The sequence below is a fragment of the Aquarana catesbeiana genome, linkage group LG03 (assembly GCF_042186555.1).
Source record: "Aquarana catesbeiana isolate 2022-GZ linkage group LG03, ASM4218655v1, whole genome shotgun sequence".
NCBI lineage: Eukaryota > Metazoa > Chordata > Amphibia > Anura > Ranidae > Aquarana > Aquarana catesbeiana.
Window position 1 is genome coordinate 58,604,478 of NC_133326.1, and position 22,549 is coordinate 58,627,026.

At 40.1% G+C, this 22,549-nt stretch overlaps 1 protein-coding gene across 1 annotated transcript in view; it reads right to left on the reverse strand.

Annotated features, from left to right (window-relative positions):
* Positions 1-444: 444 nt before the first annotated feature.
* The window catches only part of EFL1 (elongation factor like GTPase 1), a 556,540-nt gene continuing 534,435 nt past the window's right edge, over positions 445-22,549 (reverse strand). The window contains exon 20 of the mRNA XM_073618573.1: positions 445-744. Coding sequence (XP_073474674.1) covers positions 556-744 — 189 coding nt within the window. The 3' untranslated portion in view covers positions 445-555. The remainder of the gene's footprint in view (positions 745-22,549) is intronic.

Genomic DNA, 22,549 nt, shown 5'->3' on the forward strand with positions numbered 1-22,549 from the left:
AAATCAACCCCAGAATGTAATAATACACATGCTGATAGAATGCCACTAGAGATAAAATGGGCTGTATTTATAAAGCAGTGGGAACATTCAATGAAGGTAAATCAGTTACTGTACTTTAAAAACACATGCAGCAGGAAGATCCAGTGCTATATAAATGTGCCCAAATATGAAATAATACACATACTGTATATTGCCTGCAGCCCAGCTCAGAGAATGCTATTATAGATACGGTATGTAATAATAGACATATATTGTCTGTAGCCCAGCTCAAAGAGTGTGGTTATAAACATGGTGCATAATAATATGTATATAATGTCAGCAGCCTAGCTCAAAGAATGGTGTTTTGGTCTTGTAGTCTCAGAAGCCTCCTTATACTGCAGCAAGAAGCAGCCTACACAAAGTATTCACAAGAGTTATTTAGGGAAATAGAACACCAGGAGTCAATTTTCTCATCAGTTACATTTATTAAAATCCACTTCATATGTCTCTGAAAACCTAACCAGCAGCACATTTCCCATAATGATTTTTAGAAACAAAAGATAAAGCTGAAAATAGTTATTTGTTCTTGCTCAGAGTTCTCTGCTTCTCGGCATGTTCTACAATCTTCTCTTCCACATACAGGCCTTTACGCTTCCTCACAGAATTCATGTATTTCCTGGCCTGGTTTTCCGAGTCTGCCTTCTCTCCGAAGTGTAAATATTCCTCCTCTGTGGTGGGTACCCAAAACGGGTCACTAGAAATAACCTGAGAAACGACAGGTGGAAAAACAAGGAATGATGAATATGTACTATTGTATAGGGGCAAATACAGCAAAATTATAGAAAATACACAAAGGATATAAAGGCTGAATACCATTTAAATGGCACTCAAAGAAAAGACACTGAAAAGATATATATATATGAAATGTTGTGTGTGTTATAATCATCTCTGTGTTCTCGAGTCCTCCAATATGTTCCTTTAAACTAAGCAATGACTTCTGAGGCCTTCAATCTGTTCCTGGATCTTCTCTATCAAGTGCCAACCCCATAGAAGTCCTGAGGGAAATCTGACACCCAAGGAGAAGAGGGAAAGGTCAGAAGTTCTAGAAGATGACCATAACAACACCTTGAAGGGGCAGATCACAGGTCTGAAATATACAATATGACTTTCATAATGTACATTCACTGATCTCACTGCATCAGACTGTTTTCTTGGCCTGTTTGATGTTGTCCTTTAATAGTGGATATGGAAACCAATCCTAAAAACGTCAAAGAACTACCATGCCTCTCAATATGGTCCCACAGAACGAAGAAACTATTATGTGCTCCCACTTTTTTTTTTTTAAACAGAAATATGCCCTTGCCTGCCAGAGCATGTCAATTTTCCACTATTTCAGAACAGCAAAAGTAACCAGAATAATTCATGAGCAAAGACACATTTCATGCATTTACAGATAGCTAATATATCAACATAAAAGTGATACGGTAAAGCATTCAAACCCTTCTTAGGCCCCTTTCACACTGAGGCGTTTTTCAGGCTAAAATTACCGCCTAAATACTGCATGAAAAACGCCCCCCATGTATCTCAGTGTAACCTTTCACACTGAGGCGTTGCGCTGGCTGTGCGTTGGAAAAAATCCTGCAAACAGCTTTTTTGGAGCATCTTTTGGGCGCATAAAATAGCGCTGTAAAAACGTCTATCCCAATTGAAATGAATGGGAAACGCTATAAAACCGCGGTAATACCACTTTAAAACCACCCAGAAGCTGTGGGGAAGGTCACATGACCGCATGGTCACATGGTCAGGTTTGCTGACGCTAACGCTTAAAAAACGCGATTAAAACGCAGGGGCATTAGCGCTATTTTTAACGCTAACATGGCAAAAACGCTGTAAAACCACACTAATAACGCTCATCGTTTTTACTGCGGTTTTGCAATGCCTCAGTGTGAAAGGGGCCTTATTATCATATGACTTAATACCTGGTTGCTACAGGCAACTTTATTGTGTTTTTTTTTTTTTTTATTAAATAGGCAGTGCAATAATTTACAATAAAAAATAAAAAAATTTACAAAATATTATTTGAAATAAGATAAATAGTACATTTATTTGCAAAGTTTTCTATAATAGAAGATCACATATTTTGCAGAATTGCTTCTGCTCCATGTGTGTGTACAAAAGCCTATGAAAAGGACTAGGCCACCCTTTCTAATGCAGGACAATACAAGACAGTACAGACTGGTCTCTATGCTTAACAAAATTAGCTTATTATGAATTTTTTTTTCTTGCTTTTATTTATGACTTTAGCAGGTGGAAGCTATGAACTGGACGATCACAGAGAAGAAGACTCATTCTAGAACCATTTAATCTTTAGAACACTGGATGATACACATTAGATGGCATGAGCACACAATTGTGTACGTTTCTCAAGGGTGCAGGTGCATTTTCGAGTCTTCAACTAGGGAGCTATTTTGTCACTAAACAACTCTGATAAAGGACCACGATATCCCACAGTGCTATACAGATGATGTCTATTCAATGACATTAGTCTATACCCTGGTGGAGCTTACAGTCACTTGATCGATTCCCTGTAAATTCTTTTTCCCACTGGATAGCTATGTTTGCTCTTAGTATCTCCAACAATGACCTTTCAAGTGTGTCAGCCATGTAATAGATCGGAGAAACAAGAATAAATGCCTTCTTTCCATGCTTTTCTTTTCCCCATTCAAGTAATTTGCGATGACAAAAAAAAAAAAAAAACACACACACTTTTTTATGAATTTTGCACAGGATAAAAACACAAAAAAATATAGTCATGGTGTTACCTTCACTCTCCACTGCCACTACCAGCAGTCAACGGAAAGCTTAACTCTGATTGTTGGTTGTAATTTTTTATATAATTCGATTTTTGTGTGATAGAGCAAAAAGAGAGAGCATGCCACACTCCGAGAAAACAGCCCAGGTATAAAGAATGCAAAGCAAAAATGGCTTCAGCCTTGCTCCTTCCGGGCCATGCGGTATCTTGTCCTGCCCACAGCGCTTAGTCAAAGGACACCTGTGACTAAGCCTTGAGGACAGGACAAAACGCGTCAGCAGACGACGCCTGGGAGGAGCTTGGCTGAAGCCGCTCTTTGCTTGGAGTGCAGTGTCCTCTCTCTTTTCTCCCTATGTGTGTGCATTGAGCTGCGGCAGGCTCTTCTAACTAGAGGTCGACCGATATATCGGCCGATATTTGGCTTTTTTTACTTAATCGGCATCGGCAGATTGTGCTGATAAAAAAAGCCGATTCAGCGGGACTTGCAAATGACTTCTGTAATTGAAGTCAATTGCAAGTTGTCTGAAGTTTTCTTCTCTCCTCCTCTGGGCAGCCTGCCAAGTCTGATAAGAAGATACATTTGTATCTCTTTCAGGTTCTTTTATCAATAGACTGAACTCCGTGGAGAAGTTTTCAGTTTAACCATTTAAAGACCAAATCTTTTCTGACACTTGTTGCTTACAAGTAAAAATCCTGTATTTTCTGCTATAAAATCACTTAGAACCCCCAAACATTTTATATATATATATTTTTTAGCAGAGACCCTAGGGAATAAAATAGCGGTTGTTGCAATATTTTATGTCACACGGTATTTGCGCAGCAGTCTTTCAAACGCAATTTAAAAAAAAAAAATACACTAATGAAATTAAAAAAAAAAAAAAAAAAGCAGTAAAGTTAGCCCATTTTTTTTCGTCCAAAAGTTTTGATTACCTGTTTTTGTGTATTTAATATTTAAGATATAGTTTTTTTTTTTTCCTTGTCAAAAGAAGTTTATTGAGTATACAATGTTTTAAAGATACATAAAGATACATAAAGTAAGTTTACAAGGATCTATAAAGTAAGCTCATTGTTTTACAGTAGGGTTTATATAGGTAAATATCATGAAATTTCAAATATTAAACATTGGGTTCACGTAAACCTAAATTAAAGATATATATCATTTCCTTGGTTACTTTTGTAGGTATTTAAATGATTTATACCTACTATACATATTGTTTACAAGTAGAGTGTATATAGGTCAAATAAATTCTGATAATGAGCTTTAATCGTAAGGTGGAGAAAAGGAAAGAGAAAGAAGAAAAAGGGTTAAAAGGTAGAGGTATGGTCCACAAGGTTGTCCCGCTCGTCAGTTTATTATTCTTTTTAGTTCTCTTTGAGGCCTTAGAATGGGTGTCTCTGTAAGTCATTTAATCTGTTACCATGGCAACAGGACAGAGTCATTGAAATTTGACAGGAACTGTTGTTTTATCCAAGGATGCCAAAGTTTTTCAAATTTTGGAATTTGATTTTGATCGATGGCTACCATCTTAGCATGGGACATTGTATTATTCATTCTGTGAATTGTTTCTGCTAGTACCAATGTAGGAGATTTCCATGCCTTGGCCACTGTTTGTTTTGCAGCCGTTATTAGTTGGATCATAAGTTTGAATTGAGAGAGTGTTAACCATTCCGGTTTTAGATTAAGTAAAGTTAAATATGGATCTGGTTGTATTATTTTTTTAAATATTTTAGATGCAATCACGAAGACTTCCTTCCAGAAGGTTTGGATTACTGGGCACGTCCACCATATGTGTAAATATGTGCCTATTTCTGGGCATCCTCGAAAACAAAGAGCTGAGGTATTAGGTGAATATTTTGCCACTCTAGCGGGTACAAGGTACCAGCGAGTTAGGACTTTATAATTTGTCTCCAGTGCTAAGATGTTGGGTGAAGATGACTTAGATGTGAGCCATATATTAGACCAGTCCGTGTCTTCTAAAGTTCGTCCCAGGTCCTCCTCCCACCTCTGAACGTAAGAGGGTCTATTAAGATTTGCTACTCCATATAATTGATTATAAAGTGATGAAATTGTACCTTTAGCAAATGGATCTTTTGTACAGATTGATTCAAAAATGGATAATTGGGATAATGGTGTATCCCCCTTTAGGAATGGTGTATAGAAATTTTTGATTTGGAGATATCTAAATATCTCAGAGTTTGGTAGATCATATTTTTCTCTAAGCGATGGGAATGAAAGGAATGATTTAGATGCTATGAAGTCATTTAGTGTCTGAATGCCTGATGTTGTCCAAGCTTTAAAAGAATTTGGGTAGATCCATGCCGGATAAAAGGCCGGATTTCTGATAAAAGAAAGGAGAGGATTGTGTGGAGATTGTAACTGATATTTGGTTTTTAGTTTATCCCAGAGAGATAAGAAGTGTTTAGTTATGGGATTATGAATTTTAAAGCGGTCTTTAGGATCAAGCCATAATAAATTTGATATTAATAGAGGGTCATTTTCTGAAGCCTCTATAAATACCCATAATGGGATTTCCTGTTTTGCATGGTATTTGGACAGACTGGCCAAATGTGCTGCTCTGTAGTAGTTAGTAAAATTAGGGTATCCCAGGCCTCCTTTATTTTTGGGAAGATGTAGTGTGTGTATAGGTATACGTGGTTTAGAAGATCCCCATATAAACGAAGTTGCTCTTTTTTGTACTATTCTCAAAAAATAGGAAGGAATTGAAATAGGGAGGACTCTGAATAGATAAAGCAATTTGGGTAGAATAGTCATTTTGATTGCATTAATCTTCCCTATCCAGGATAAAGGAAGTTGCGACCATTGTTTTATTAGATTTGTGATCTGTCTTAATACAGGAGGATAATTGGTTGAGAATAAGTCAGAATGAGATGCTGTTAAATGAATTCCAAGATATGGGATTGATTTTTCTGCCCATGTGAATGGGAGTGCAGCCCTAGCCGGGATCAATTCCATGTTTGTGAGTGAAATATTAAGCACTAGGCATTTCTTAGGATTAATCATAAGGCCGGATAGGGCTGCAAATCCATCAAGAGCTGGTATTAAGTTAGGACCAGAGACCTGTGGTGATGATAGAAAAAGTAATATATCGTCTGCAAATATACATAATTTGTGTGTAATACCTCCTACTTCAATGCCAGTTATAGTTTGGTTTGTTCTGATGTATTGGGCCATGGGTTCGAGTATAAGGGCAAATAATAAGGGAGATAATGGGCAACCCTGTCGGGTACCTCTTTCGATATTAAAGGCTTCAGATTTGTATCCAGCATATTTTATATAGGCTTTGGGTTTATTATATAATGCTTTGATCCATGTTAAAAAGTGGGGTCCAAAACCCCATTTTTGTAATGAATATTGCATATATTGCCAGGATACTGTGTCAAATGCCCTCTTAATATCGAGAGATAGAAAACATAAAGGGATTTTCCGTTTTTTAGCAATATGTGCCAATAACACTGCCCTGCGTATATTATCGCCTGCCTGTCTATTTGGCATGAAGCCTACTTGATCTCTATGTATTAATTTTCCTATAATGCTATTGAGGCGTTTTGCTATTATTTTTGCTAATAATTTAATATCAAGGTTTAACAGAGAGATAGGCCGATAATTCACACAGGAAGTATCATCAGAAAGGGGTTTTGGGATCATACAAACAATTGCCATTAGTGTTTCTTGCCGAAAAGAATGTCCATCTAGAAGTTTGTTAAAAGTTTCAGTGAGAATGGGAGAGAGTATTTCTGAGAATGTTTTATAGTATAAAGCCGAGTAGCCGTCTGGGCCTGGTCTTTTGTTAAGTTTTAGGTCTTTTATGGCGTTAGCAACTTCATCTATAGTTATAGGCTCATCCAAACTGCTTTTTTGATTCTGAGATAACTCAGGTAAGGTTATTTTTGAGAAGAAGGATTCAGCTTCTGTAGGATTAAATTCATTGTTTGTCTTGTATAAAGTTGCGAGATGTGAGTGAAATTTATGGACTATTTTAACTGGATTACAAGTGTAAACATTTTTTGATAATTTCAAACGTATTGGTTTGAAAGATTTGTTAGTTGAATTTAATGCCCGAGCCAAATATGTACCTGGTTTGTTTGTATTCATGTAGAAATTGTGTTTGGAGCGTTTGAGGGATTTATCAACTGACTCAGTGAGAAATAGATCGTATTCCAATCTAGATTTTTCCAGATGAGATTTTGTACTCTGAGATGGATTATCTTGAAATGATATGTAGGCTGCATTAAAATTGAGCTCTAGTTTTTTTGCTAGATTTTTGCGTTCCCGTTTAAATAGTGCCATTTGTCTTTGTATTGTACCACGCAAGACAGGCTTATGAGCTTCCCACAGTGTTATTGGGGAGATGTCTGTTGTATTATTAATTGATATGTATTCCTTTAAAGCTTGTTCAATGGCCATCTGATGTAGTGGGTGTTTGAGCATTATGTCCGGTAAGTACCACGTTGGGTCATGCGCTTTTGGTATGGCTGAGGCTATAGTAGTGTATACTGCATTATGGTCAGACCACGGAATCGGAATTATATCTGATGCAATAATTTCTGGTATCATTCCTATTGTTAGAAAAATATGATCTATTCTGGTGAAGGTTTGATGAGGGTGCGAGAAATAAGTGAATTTCTTTTTCATTGGGTTACTTTCTCTCCATGAATCTACCAGATTGTATTTGGAAAGAAGTTGAGAAAAAGGTAATCTAGAGGTTATTTTGGATGGTGTAAAAGGTGATTTATCTAGAAATGGGAGGAGGACCTGGTTCGAATCCCCACACATTATCACTGTTCCTATTTTGTGTGTATTAATCACTTGTAATATATGTGAGAGGAATGGTGTAGGTTGTTTGTTAGGAGCGTAGTAGGAAATCACCGTGATTGCTGTATCCATTATATAACCCATGAGTATCAGGTATCTACCTTCTGGGTCTTTAATTTCTGATGATAAGGTGAATGGTGTGGATCGGTGAAATGCAATTAGAGTTCCCCTTTGCTTGGTACAGGCAGAAGCCGTGTAAATTTGTTGGTAAAAAGGAGAAATATATTTTGGAGTAGAATCTTTGGTGAAGTGTGTTTCTTGGAGGCATACTATGTGAGCCTTCTTGTTATGGAAAGTACGGAAGGCTTTGGTCCTTTTTTGAGGGACATTTATTCCCTGAACATTCAGGGAAAGTATATTCAGTGGTGCCATGGCAATAGATCAAATAGTTTTGACTTACTTTTTGTTATGCAGAGCTGACTGCGCAGATCAACCTGTGTGGACTGAAGAGATGAATAGATAGAAAAGAAACCAGTGAATTCTGGAGTAAAGAGTAAACAAAAAACATATGAGATTAGATGATACATTGTATAAATTATTTTTTGCAAGTAATCACAATTTACCCGTGAAAGAGAATAAATATCTCTCTCAGGGGAATAAGTGCCTTCGTCACACTCCCACATAATATGGTTGGGAGAATGAGGAGGGCTAATGGGGGTACACGGATCTTCCGCTTACAGGAGAGAAGTGCTATGTCAAAAGACATCAAAATGATGTTTCATTAATTGGAGTGCAGAATATAGTTTTTGTTGAAATTATTTATTCCAGGGTGGTTGTATATGGTTAGTCTTGCCCTAGGCTAAATAATTCAGTTAGAAAGGTACTGTTAATAACTTTGGTATTGATGAAGATAGTTTGAATTATTTTGGGATTTTAACCCTTTTAGAGTAAACAATTACATATTTTATTCATATGTAACTGTTTAGATATGTTAACTCATAAAATTGAGGTTGTATTGCTTCAGATTAGAATAAACAAAAACATAATTCTAGGAACTAGTTAGGTAATAATATATTTGTTTTAAGAAAAGAAAGAAAAAGCTTCCATTACTTCTGGATTATTGAACATATTTGTCCTAAAAAGTAATAAATCTATTGTTATTACCTGATAATATATAACTGAACAAGAATTTCCTTATTTCACTTATATATTCTAAGGCTATATGAATCAGAAGTAATAAGAAATATAACTGGAATGTAACATGATCCCACACAGTGTGTGACTATCAGAATGCAGTTACATTCAGTTATAAATATAGGTTTTTTATAGAGAACCATCTCTTAGTATAATATATGAAGAGATATCAGGAATTAGGATGTCAGTCCATTGAATCTTCTTGGTCCATGGATGATGTGGCATAACGGCCTCTTTTGTGAGAATGATGATTCCCATTTTGTTCTGAAATTTTCTGAGTGCTGCCTGAAGGTGAAGATGACGCTATTCTTCTGCGTGTGGGAGTGTTGCTGCTTGTGGGTTCTGTCAGATTTAATTTTAAAAGGGTTTGTTGTAGTTCATCTGCTGATCTGCTTCTGTAAATTATACCTTGGTAGTTAAATCTGACTGAAAAGGGGAAGCCCCATTGATACATAATGTTGTGGCGTTGCAGTTCCATTAGTTGGGGTTTCATGGATCGTCTTTTAGTAATAGTAAGTTGGGATAGGTCAGCAAAAATTTGATAATTGTGTCCTTGAAAATTAAGTTCCTTTTTTTCTCTTGCAGCAATTAGTATTTGTTCTTTCGTTCTGTAATAATGAAATTTTGTGATTATATCACGTGGGGGTCCATCTTTCTTTTTGGCTGTGAGGGCTCTGTGTACTCTGTCCAGTTCTAAACGTTCAATAAGGATATCTGGCTTTAGTTCTTGTAATAGAGCAGTAATAGTAGATTGCAGGTCTGTCACAGTTTCAGGTATTCCCCTTATGCGCAAGTTTGAACGTCTGGCTCTATTTTCGTAATCTTCGAGCTTAGTTTGAAGTATTAAATTCTCTTTTTTTAATTGTTCCAATTCTGTTATATTTTCTTGGGTTGTAATTTCAATTTCATCCATTTTTATTTCTAAGGCTGCGGTGCGGTTTCCCAGCTCTCTTATTTCTTTGGTTAGGCTTTTTGTTATTTGGTCTGAGGTTTGTTTTAAAGCCTTATGAAGCATCTTTTCAAATTGTAATAATATTACTGGGGATACTGAGGAGGCTTGTGGAGAAGTTTGTGAGAGGATTTGTTCTGTATCTGACTCAAATGGAGAGTCTTGCTGTGACATTTTCTGTCTGTGAGAGCGCCCTGATGCTGTATCTTGTGAGGTGACTGGAGCTGCTTCAGCTGCAGTGAGTGCCTGTGAGCTCTTTGTGAGGTGATTTTTATTTCTGCCACGGTTTCCTCCCAGTACCATATTTCCTGCCCAAACTTTCACAGTTTGTTCCCTGGGGCAAAAAGGTTCAAATGGATACCTTTTGAGCCTGCAGGCTCCGCTTTGTCCTTCTCTTCTCTCCTCAGCGGTGTGGAGCTCTAACAATGCATGTCTGCTCTGCTAGGCTCCGCCTCCTGCCCTCTAGTTATTTTTTTTTAATCTAAATTCTACATACAAGTGAACTGATTGGAGGTTTGTTTTGTTTAATAAATGTTTAAATATAAAAAATTTTCTGTATCACTTATTACTTAAGGCTGCTTTCACACTGGAGCGGGCATGTGTTGACGGTAAAATGCTGTTAATTTTAGCGGCGCTATTCGGCTGCTAGCGGGGCGCTTATAACTCAGCTAGCGGCCGAAGAAGGGGTTAAATGCGCCCCTGAAGCGCTGCTGCTGAAACGCTTTGCAGGCGCTTCGGCAGCGGTGTGCATTTATTTCAATGGGCAGGAGTGGTGGAGGAGCGGTATACACCGCTCCAAAGATGCCGCTTGCAGGACTTTTTTTTAACATCCTGCCAGCGCATCGCCTCAGTGTGAAAGCACTCGAGCTTTCACACAGACTGCAGGGGAGCCGTTTTACAGGTGCTGTTTTTAGCCCAAAAGCGCCTGAAAAACGCCCCAGTGTGAAAGGGGTCTAACTGTTAGATTTTATGAGATGAAGGGAAAAAAAAAAAAAAATCGGCCTAATATATCGGCCCTAAAAAATCGGCATCATATATCGGCCATCGGCCACCGCGATTTCTAAATATCGGCTTTGGCATCGGCCAGAGAAAAACCCATATTGGTCGACCTCTACTTCTAACCCCGGCACCCGGAATGTGAGTCGCCAGAGCATCAGAGCAAGTCTGTTCCAGGATCACCAGATTATAGACAAAAGGGGAGGTGTGAACTAAGACTACACTCATGCCTTGATAAAAAATGAGACTAGTGTATATTTATCAAGGTTTCATTTTTGTTGGTTTGAGTACATATTCACTATAATAAAAAATTATGAAGAGCAAGCATGTAAAACTGTGAAAGTCAAATAAAAAAATAAGTGCCAGAGACAAAACTCCTAATTTGCATAGCAGTTCCGGGTCATTGATTCAGAAAATACTGAAGAAAAAGCTTTATCATGACAGCCAAGTAACTAGAATTTCAGAGCTGGAGGTCAATAATGGTAGAATGCATACATATTTCATGTGTGTATGGAAACTCTAAGGCCTCTTGCACACTGCTGCTTAAAAATCTAGCATTTCTAAGCATACAGGTGTTTTTTCTTTTTACTGATCTAAGTGCAGCCCATTGTTTTCAATGTGCCTTTACACACAGGCCTGTAAACACGCACTGCGTATAAATGAGTAAAAAGAAAAAGAAAAAAAAAAAGAAGGAATTCTGCATTGCTGGTCAGTATTGTAGGCTTGTACGCACATACAGTGGGGACGGAAAGTATTCAGACCCCCTTAAATTTTTCACTCTTTGTTATATTGCAGCCATTTGCTAAAATCATTTAAGTTCATTTTTTCCTCATTAATGTACACACAGGACCCCATATTGATAGAAAAACACTTGTTGGCATTTTTACAGATTTATTAAAAAAGAAAAACTGAAATATCACATGGTCCTAAGTATTCAGACCCTTTGCTGTGACACTCATATATTTAACTCAGGTGCTGTCCATTTCTTCTGATCATCCTTGAGATGGTTCCACACCCTCATTTGAGTCCAGCTGTGTTTGATTATAAGTGATTGGACTTGATTAGGAAAGACACACACCTGTCTTTATAAGACCTTACAGCTCACAGTGCATGTCAGAGCAAATGAGAATCATGAGGTCAAAAGGAACTGCCTGAAGAGCTCAGAGACAGAACTGTGGCAAGGCACAGATCTGACCAAGGTTACAAAAAAATTCTGCTGAACTTAAGGTTCCTAAGAGCACAGTGGCCTCCATAATCCTTAAATGGAAGACGTTTGGGACAACCAGAACCCTTCCTAGGGCTGGCTGTCCGGCCAAACTGAGCTATTGGGGGAGAAGAGCCTTGGTGAGAGAGGTAAAGAAGAACCCAAAGATCACTGTGGCTGAGCTCCAGAGATGCAGTCGGGAGATGGGAGAAAGTTGTAGAAAGTCAACCATCACTGCAGCCCTCCACCATTCGGGGCTTTATGGCAGAGTGGCCTGACGGAAGGCTCTCCTCAGTGCAAGACACATGAAAACCCGCATGGAGTTTGCTAAAAAAAAAAAAAAAAAAACACCTAAAGGACTCCAAGATGGTGAGAAATAAGATTCTCTGGTCTGATGAGACCAAGATAGAAGTTTTTGGCCCTAATTCTAAGCGGTATGTGTGGAGAAAACCAGGCACTGCTCATCACCTGTTCAATACAGTCCCAACAGTGAAACATGGTGGTGGTGGCATCATGCTGTGGGGTGTTTTTCAGCTGCAGGGACAGGACGACTGGTTGCAATCGAGGGAAAGATAAATGCTGCCAAGTACAGGGATATCCCGGACGAAAACCTTCTCCAGAGTGCTCAGGACCTCAAACTGGGCCAAAGGTTTACCTTCCAACAAGACAATGACCCTAAGCACACAGCTAAAATAACGAAGGAGTGACTTCACAACAACTCCGTGACTGTTCTTGAATGGCCCAGCCAGAGCCCTGACTTAAACCCAATTGAGCACTTCTGGAGAGACCTAAAAATGGCTGTCCACCAACATTTACCATCCAACCTGACAGAACTGGAGAGGAACTGCAAGGAGGAATGGCAGAGGATCCCCAAATACAGATGTGAAAAACTTGTTGCATCTTTCCCAGACTCATGGCTGTATTAGGTCAAAAGGGTGCTTCTAGTAAATACTGAAGGCATAATAAAACGCAAGACGTTTTGGCCAGGAATACTGATTTTCAAACATCAGTACCGGGCGCAAGTAGCCTAAAAGCCTAGTACACACTATTAGTTTTTCTTTCGCTCAACCCAGTGGGTTGAACTAAAAAAAAAAAACTGAAGCTCTCGGTAGGAGATCCTGTACTAGCAATCCCAAGTTAGAAAAGCATACTCCCCCGCTGAGCTATTGTGTACTGACAGGGAGGCGATCCTGTACACACAGGCCAAATGTGGGCCAGTTTTGATTGAACTGGTCAATACTGCCAGATATTCGGTCCGTGTGTACGGCCCTTAACAGTTTACTGCTTTTTGGTATGTTAGACATACTATTAAACCAGTTTTATCACAAGTGTTTGATACGTACAAATACATACCTAATGATCCTCTCCAAAATACAGAGCTGTCCCATGTTTTCTCAAGAAGTCTAATAAGCCCTCCTAGTTCAACATCTGGACTACAGCATGCTTTCTCAACCTTCTAGACATGGAGGAACCAATGAAATAACTTTCTGGTTTCAGGGAAGCCCTGCCAATAATTACATCTACAGCTCACAGTAGAAGAATCCTCCTTTCACCTAAGGTCACTGGAAAGAAATCCCCCTTTACACAGAGCTAAAAAGAACAATGGGGTCAGTGGTTACACATCTGTGCAAAAAAAAAAATTGCTCAAGGAACCCCTCACAACCTCTGAGGGAACTCTGTGGTTCCACAAAACCCTAGTTGAGCAAGGCTGGACTAGAGAATAATTAGTGTACAGTATATGTTGGAGTTTCTCAACTATGGTTCCTCCAGAGGTTGCTAGGGGTTCCTTGAGCAAAGAGCAATTCTCTGTATCCGTAAATGGATAATTCTTCCCAATGGCCTTAAGTGTAAGGTGCATTCTTCCCACTGACCATCACACTTATGTATCATCAGTAGCAGATATAGTAATTTTTCGCAAGAGATCCCTGAGAACAGAAATTTATTTCAAGGGTTCCTCTGTGTTAAAAAGGTTAAGAAAGGCTGGTCTACATTGTAGAGATGAGGAGAGTAGGAAGGTTTCAGAAATGTAGCAAAAGACAACTAAGAAGGCGACACCATTCAGTCCACAAAAATGCTGTGTGCTGTCAGCCAACAACAGGACTTAAAGTGATTGTAAAGTCTTGTTTTTTTTCCTATAAAAATAACAAACATGTTATACTTACCTGCTCTGTTGGAGTGGATTTGCACAGAGCAGCCCAGATCCTCCTCTTCTCGGGAACCTCTTCTGTGCTTCTGGCCCCTCCCTCCCGTTGAGTGCCAGCTTGCTATGGGGGGGGCACCTGAGGCGAGTCACAGATCCCCATTTCTATTCAGGCATAGAGCCACGCCCCAGCCCCCTCTCTCTCCTGATTGGCTAACTGACTTTGACAGCAGCGGGAGTCAATGGCGCCACTGCTATGCCAATCAGGAGGGAGAGTTTCGTGGACATCGCTAGACAGAAATGGGGGTCAGGTAAGTATTAAGGGGTGCCAATGGGGCTGCTGCACACAGAAGGCTTTTTATCTCAATGCATTAAGCTTAAACACCTTCTGACTTTACAACCACTTTTTAAAGCCTAGTACACACAGGCCGAATGTCGGACGACATTTGGCCCGTGTGTATAACAGACGGTCTGACAGAAGCTGGTCAAACATCATGATTGAAAACGGTCTGCTGACTGGCTGGTTACTTTCATACGTCTGTTACCTATTATCCGGTATGTCTTTTCAGATACTGATAGGACCCTATAAATTAATTCATTTACTTCATTTCTTAAACTGTTATATTATGATTATAAAACAGGGTCCCCTTCGTCGGTAACTATAGGCATCAGCGCATGTTTGTGATTACAACAATGTTTCTTTTAAAACATACAAACTTTCTAAATGCATATTTTTTATTATGTTAATAATACACATAATATTTTCCAGTATGATTCGGAGACAGTTTTCTTTCTCTCTTTTCATCCAGAAATATTTCAAATAGTTGGTTATGATTTTTGTTCATTTTCCATTCTTTATTTCTATTCACATTTTTGTTTACATACATCTTTGTTATGAACAATTTTTATTTCTCAACTTTTAGACATCAACATATATATACGTGTATTTTGGAAGATTTACTTTTATTATTTTGTTTGTACGTTTCATAAGAACTGCATCTTTTTTGGATAATTGTTGTAGATCTTTTTTCAATCGATAAATTTTCCATCTACTATTCAATGTCCACATTACTACAGATACCATCCCTAGCACTACATCTATTTGGTTATTAATTAATTGATTCATTTATTTATTCACTAATCTATTTGTGTACTGGTTCTGGTCTATATGTGCTTTTTCCCTCTACAGGTGTACCTTGTCTTCTGGGATTTTAAGTACTAACTAGCTAAAGGTGTGTCTTTCCAATTCTAAATTCTGATTGGTGTACCTCTTTTCTTGTACAAAAGGGTTTATTGAGCATAAAGACCATCAATAGTACAGAAAAAGAAACACATAAATTAACACAGTACGATTACAGGTTTACATACATTTTAGACTTAAATTAACACCAAAAATAATTTGGGATACAAAGACTAGCAAAATTCCTGAGTGAGCATGGGTAGCTCTATGAGATTAGTGAATATGATGAAGTAATTACACCCTGAGTCGCAGATGCATAGCGATACCGGTACAGGACATTATATAACGTATGAGTCAAAAGAGAATATGCTACGTAACCTTACAGTAATGAACAAAACTCTAGGAAAGCAATATGTGTTCGTAAACAATTTGTCATCATGCATCCTGCCCCAGCAGGACTAAGCTTGTGGGTCAGAGGGCATAGAAAGGAGACAAGAAATGTAGGAAGAAAAAGGACAGAAGAAGGGTAAAATAGGTATATAGAATAGGAATGAAAGGGAAGAAACAAAGAGAAATAGATAAGAGGAGAGGGGGAGGGGGGGTCCGCGGGGTGAGGGGGTGGAGACACACTACAGAGAGAGTAGTGCCGAATTGAAATGGAAGGGGTGGGCATAAATCACCCATGGTTGCCATGTGCGGAGAAATTTATCATGTGTGTCTGATAACACTGCCGTCGGATTTTCATTAACCGTGATGTCATTAACGCGGTTTTTAGCTGCTTCGAAACTAAGAATCGGGGTTTTCCAAGCCTTTGCAATAGTTAACTTAGTTGCAGTAAATATATGAGATGCCAATTGGCGTTCTGGTCACAGCAGTTCAGTAATTGGTTTCCCCAAAATGGCCTCAAAGGGGTCCCTCTTTATAGTAGTATTAAAGAGATTTCGAAGAAGTGCATAAACTCTGACCCACAGTCTGCATACCTCAGGGCACTTCCACCAAATGTGTGCCATCGTGCCTTCCTGAGAACACCCACGGAAGCATAAAGGGGAATACGATGGGATAAAAGCGCTAATCTGGCCGGGGTATAGTACCATCTGTAAAGTACTTTGTAAGCATTTTCCAAGAAAAGAACATTCTTGGAGCACTTAGACAATAGTCATGACCTGTCAATCCTCTGGGTCTAGCCTTTTACCCAATTCTGCCTCCCACTGGAGTTGGTATGGTCTTAAAGGCGGTTTTTTGGAGCCAATAATGGCTGCGTATATTAAATCAAGCCTGAGGATTGGGGTCGTGATCTACAAAGACTTTCAAAAGGTGGTGTACCTCTTTTCAACCCCCTCTTTATATGCACCTAGTTAGTCTTCGGTAAATCAGCTATGATTAAGCATCATTTGATGTGAAACGCGTTAGCAATTCATTCCTGTTTTATCCATTATTGATGTGACTGTACTTTGGACTTTTAACCAATTTTGTCAATAAAGATGCCTTATCCATGGAGTGCGGCAGTCCAGGATTTCTTTTCCTCTTCTGCTGACTGGCTTGCGGTCAGCACTCTCTGCCAATGGCTGAGAGCACTGACCAGAGTGTTCTGGTGGGGGGGGGGGGCGTTCCCGTGTCAGAACACAATAGCACGGATTGTTAGTACAGCGGCTCCGACCTGAGCTGTGAGTTTTTGGGTTTTTTTTTCGTTCAACCCAGCGGGTTGAAAACCTAGTAGTGTGTACTAGGCCCGTGTATACAAGGCGCAGGGGCGCCGCCCCCCTAATCTACATGCAGAGCGCCGGACACATGGATTTCAACAGTTTTTTTTTTTTTTTTTTAAAGCACGTAATTATAGCCTGAGGCTCTAACTGGCTTTAAAAAGGGGTGGGCTCTGGGCACCTTCCCGCCTGTCTCCCGTGGGATGGGGGGGTTGGGGTGGCGTTGGTCCCCCCCCCCCGCAAAAAAAAATATTGAGCACCAGCTGCCACTGCTTGGCTTTAGGAGCGTAGTGCATTTCTGGCAGATCACCAGGTATTTCCTTAAATGCAGGGTCTTTGAAAAGATAAAACTGGGGAAACCTGCATGCAATACAAAGTTGTGTATACTGATTTTTTTTTTTTTATTTTGCCCAGACATACACTTTAAACAAGCAGCCTTCCTTTGAACTGAGCGAATAAGATACAAACAATAAAGGGACTTATAGCAATAATGATTTATATGCGTAATTGTGAGTTGGAGGCCAAATGCAAATGCCTTTTAAGCCTATTTCATTAAACCAGGCTTAGTTCAAGTAATAAATGTATATAGAATGTTTTCTGTCTATTCATGCCATATACACTCGACTTATAACTGTGTTTCTTGCAAAGAATATAGAAATTATGATGCGATTATTCAGCCATTATAACACATGACATCATTGCACTCCTACAACACATAATGAGCAGCATGTTTTCACATTCATATACAATACAGGAAAAAAAAAAGGTGTTATTATCACGTTTAAAGGAAAGTCGTACAATGTAATGTGGCCAGATTAAAATGTTCTACAATCCCACAGTATGCCTTCTGCGGTTATACTGAACACACGCTGAACATACATTATGTAATTATACAGCCAGGCTCTTTGGCTACATTAAACGCAGATGATGTATTTGAAGAGCAGCAAAGTATAGTATGAGCCCAATGCAATGTGTACATACCTCCCAGTATAAAAATGCTCAGTATAATCGTACAGGTTAATCCTATTTTCGTATTCATAAACATCATCACGGGAAAAAAAAAAAAAAAAAAAAAAAACAGCACAAATGGCATATTACCAAAAAAAGAAAAGCTAAATGAGCAATCAATGCTGCTCTCTCTGAAAGTGGGATTGATTGATGAGAAAAGCTTTTGGGTCTTATCTGTGTGTTCAAACACAGGGCTGTGATATAAAGCATAAAATGACAAATTACCCAGAGCTAAATTAGGAAGTTGGCAAGGAGCCCCTAAGTCTCTAGTGGACAGACAGGTACCATTAAGTGCAGGACAGATGGAGTGAATCTTAGCAGTAAGTAAACATCTATCCAAATCTTTTTCTGCTGAGTGAAAACACCAGGCTCTTCCAATGGGAAACCTGTCACATTGCATCTGCTGCTGATACATGATACAGCACAAGCATAGGTAAAGCAGCAGTCCGTGTCTACTACTGCAAACATTCCCCAGACACCGCCACCATCTTTAACCATTTGTAATCACAAAGCTTGTCTGTCTGGGTCAGGGCAGAGGCACTGGCCACAACCACAATGATCCTTTTGTCTGGCTGAAGTGCCGAGCAGAAAGGACACTGATTATAATAACCAAGGCAGTACTGGGTGGTCTGTATGTAAGAAAAAACATACAGGTCCAAGTGCAACAGCAAGATTACAAAGAAAACAAGCGCACTACAAAAAAAACGAAAAAAAAAAAACAAAAAAAACTGCACGCTTCTGAAAAAAGATTTGAATGAACAAGACGCATTAATATATGCAGTGGAACCTTGAATTACGAGCAGACTCTGTTCCAGGAGAATACTTGTAATCCAAAGCACTCGCATAACAAAGCGAGTTTCCTCTTATGCCCCGTACACACGGTCGGACTTTGTTCGGACATTCCGACAACAAAATCCTAGGATTTTTTCCGACGGATGTTGGCTCAAACTTGTCTTGCATACACACGGTCACACAAAGTTGTCGGAAAATCCGATCGTTCTAAACGCGGTGACGTAAAACACGTACGTCGTGGCCAATAGCTTTCATCTCTTTATTTATTCTGAGCATGCGTGGCACTTTGTCCGTCGGATTTGTGTACACACGATCGGAATTTCCGACAACGGATTTTGTTGTCTGAAAATTTTATATCCTGCTCTCAAACTTTGTGTGTCGGAAAACCCGATGGAAAATGTCCGATGGAGCCCACACACGGTCGGAATTTCCGACAACACGCTCCGATCGGACATTTTCCATCGGAAAATCCGACCGTGTGTACGGGGCATTAGAAGTCAATGGAAACGAAGATAATTTATTCCACATTGACTTCTATTACATGCATGACCACATGTGGCCAGAGGTGGGAGGCGCCGGAGAGCCTCGGAAATACTTGGGCACAGCTTGGGGCTGAATGGAGAACAGAGTATTTCCGAGTGCTTCCGAGTATTTCCGAATGGCTACAAACCGTTCCGAGTGTCCCCGGCGCCCCCGCACCTCTGGCCAAATGCGGTACTGCACCGCCCATTAGCTTGAATTCTGCTTATTTTGCGAGACAACACTCACAAACCGAGACAGAATTAAAAAAAAAAAAAAAGTTGCCCGTCTTTCAAAACGCTTGTTAACCGCGTTACTCGTAAACCAAGGTTCCACTGTATAACATATTGCATAGACTAGGGTTTCTCAACTGGTGTTCCAATGAGCCCTAAGGATCCGCAAAAAGTCCTCGGAGTTTCTGCTGCGATTCACTGTTGCGGGGATGTATACTTGCCCAACGGTGTTCTCAATGTTCTCAATGCGTGCGGACAGCGAGTCCAGCCATGGCGCATTGCTATCCGATGCTTCCGCTAGAGTTCTGGCTCTTGACATCACTAAAGAGCGACATATGCAGCCAGCAGTGTTATGCTCTGTACACACTATGAGAAAATTGAGCAAACGATCAGCCGTTTTTCTTCAATATTTTACAGCAAGTCGGAACCGAGGATAGAAATAATGTATGAGGTTGGGTTCACAGTGCTGCCGGATGCGGCTCACAGCAGGGGGTCCGGTGCGTCCCTGTTATCCGTTTCAGGGGCAAATCGGGGCCAAATTTCTGCCTGATATCGGCCCTGAAACTGAGCCAAAGACACACAGCATTCCTGTGCAAGCCGCTCCGGAGCCGCCATGGAGATATGTGAACCGGCTCCATAGAGAGCCAGTCACAATCTCCTATCATGGGAATTACTGTAGATGCGGGCATATCGGCATCCAATTCACACTAGTGTGAACCCAGCTTTAAACTTCTCATACGACAAAGGCTTTTTTTTGTTATTTGTTGCTTCTGATCATGCGCAGTCTTTCGTGTCTGATATTTCTTGTACGAATATTTACGAAAACGATACACATGAACCACTTCAGCCCCGGAAGGTTTACCTCCCTTCCTGACCAGGCCATTTTTTGCGATACGGCACTGTGTTTCTTTAACTGACAATTGCGCGGTCATGCAACGCAATACCCAAACAAAATTGATGTCTATTTTTTCCCACAAATAGAGCTTTCTTTTGGTGGTATTTGATCACCCCTGCGGTTTTTATATTTTGCGCTATAAACAAAAAAAGACCGACAATTTTGAACCAATATTTTTTTACTTTCTGCTATAAAACACATCCAATTAAAAAAAAAATCAAATTTCTTCATATTGATTATAGCATATATTGATTGGTTTGCACAAAAGTCATAGCGTCTACAAACTATGGAATAGATTTATGGACCTTTTTTTTTCTTTACTAGTTATGGTGGCGATCAGTGATTTTTAGCGGGACTGTGACATTGCGGCGGACAAATCAGACACTAATGGCCCTCACCGTCACTGCACTAATGACACTGGCAGGGAAGGGGTTAATATCAAGGGCAATCAAAGGGTTAAATGTGTTCCGCGGGAGTGCTTTCTTACTGTGTGGGGGATGATTTAACTGAAGGAAGACAGGGATCCGTGTTCCTGCTTAGCAGAAACACAAGATCTCTGTCATTCTTACTAGCAGAGCGGTAATCTGCCTTGTTTACATAGGCAGACCACTATTCTGCCTCTCTCAGAACGATCGCTGGGTTTCCGTTGGACATCGGGTCTGCCGGACCCACTGGTTGGCTCCCACTGTGTCCAATCACAGCGGAAACATGCGTGTACACCAGAGCCGAAGAAAGGAATCATGTACAAGTACCTGATTTTGCGCTTAAGGGCCGCCTTGTCGCAGTATATGTACGTGGTGCGATCCTTAAGCGGTTACACAAAAATCATTTGTTCTGTTCCCGTACAAGAAACATTTTGGTGTTTGTCCTTTCAGAAATTTTTGTTCAGAAGGTCGGAATCGGCTGTTGAAAGTCGTGTACACACAATCAGAAAATTGTGCAATCGTTCCTCGGACGAAAATGTTCACCTGATTTTCTTAGTGTGTAAGGGGCAAAAAGCTACATTCACACTGGTGATTAGGGCCGGTGCAAATAGTAGTGGCAGGAATCAGAGATTCCTCCTGCGACTTTCAGCAGCTAGGTGCAGTCACCACGCCGGCCCCAATGACAGGTTGTCGGCGGTCACAACTATTCACGGCTCTCTACACAGCCAGAAATGACCTGCACTTTGTGTGCATCCAGCAGCGATCATCGCAGGTAACAACTGTGGCCACTGGCGACTTGTCATTATAGTGAACGAGGTCGGCGGCTGGACCTAGCCGCTAAGAGTGGCATCAGGAACTGTCGCTACAACTGGCACCCCGGCCTTAAAGTGGTTGCAAACCCAGATAACAAAAAGTCAACTGAACATTTATGCTAACCCAGCAAAGCAGCACAACTCATTTGTGCACAGTCGTAGCCTGTCATCTGTAATCCTTCCTGCCTTGCTACTGAAATAAAAAATACGACACATGCAAAAAATATGTGTTGCCACGTCCCCTCTCCTTTGATTGACAGACATGCAAAGGAGACTAATGCAGGAGCATGAGTGAAGGGAGCGAGTCTCCTGCATGCCTCAGTAGAAGTCTGTTTAGTTTCAAGTTGTAACCCTCATATACATTAGTACACAAAGACATGCACTAATTCATAGCTTGTTCAATAAAAATCCAAAGTGCTGTAATTTTGAAAAGAGTCCTGACATCACAGGCCCCACCTCCCGGTAGGGAGTGACATGTGCGCACACTTCCAGCACCATGCATGCTGCTAAATCACTGCTTGTGTGTGTAGAGCTGACAGGTGGGGCCAGTAATGTCATGACCCAACTCCGCCTCCCAATCTCCGGTGCGTAGACACGCCCCGAGACCAGAGATTTTCAGAGAACTGCGACAGGCTTAGAAATAAAAATACAGAGGTAACAAATACAACAATTTGGATTTTTATTGATCAAGCTATGAAAGGGTTCATGTCTTTGAGAAATTACACATATGAGGTTTACAACCACTTCAATTGCCGGATGTGAATGTAGCCTAATTCCCCCCACACACGATCAGAAATTCCGTCAGAAAAAACTTGGATGGTTTTTCCGACGGAATTCCGCTCCAGCTTGCCTTGCATACACACGGTCACACAAAAGTCCTCTGAACTTTCGACCGTCAAGAACGCGGTGACGTACAACACTACGACGAGCCGAGAAA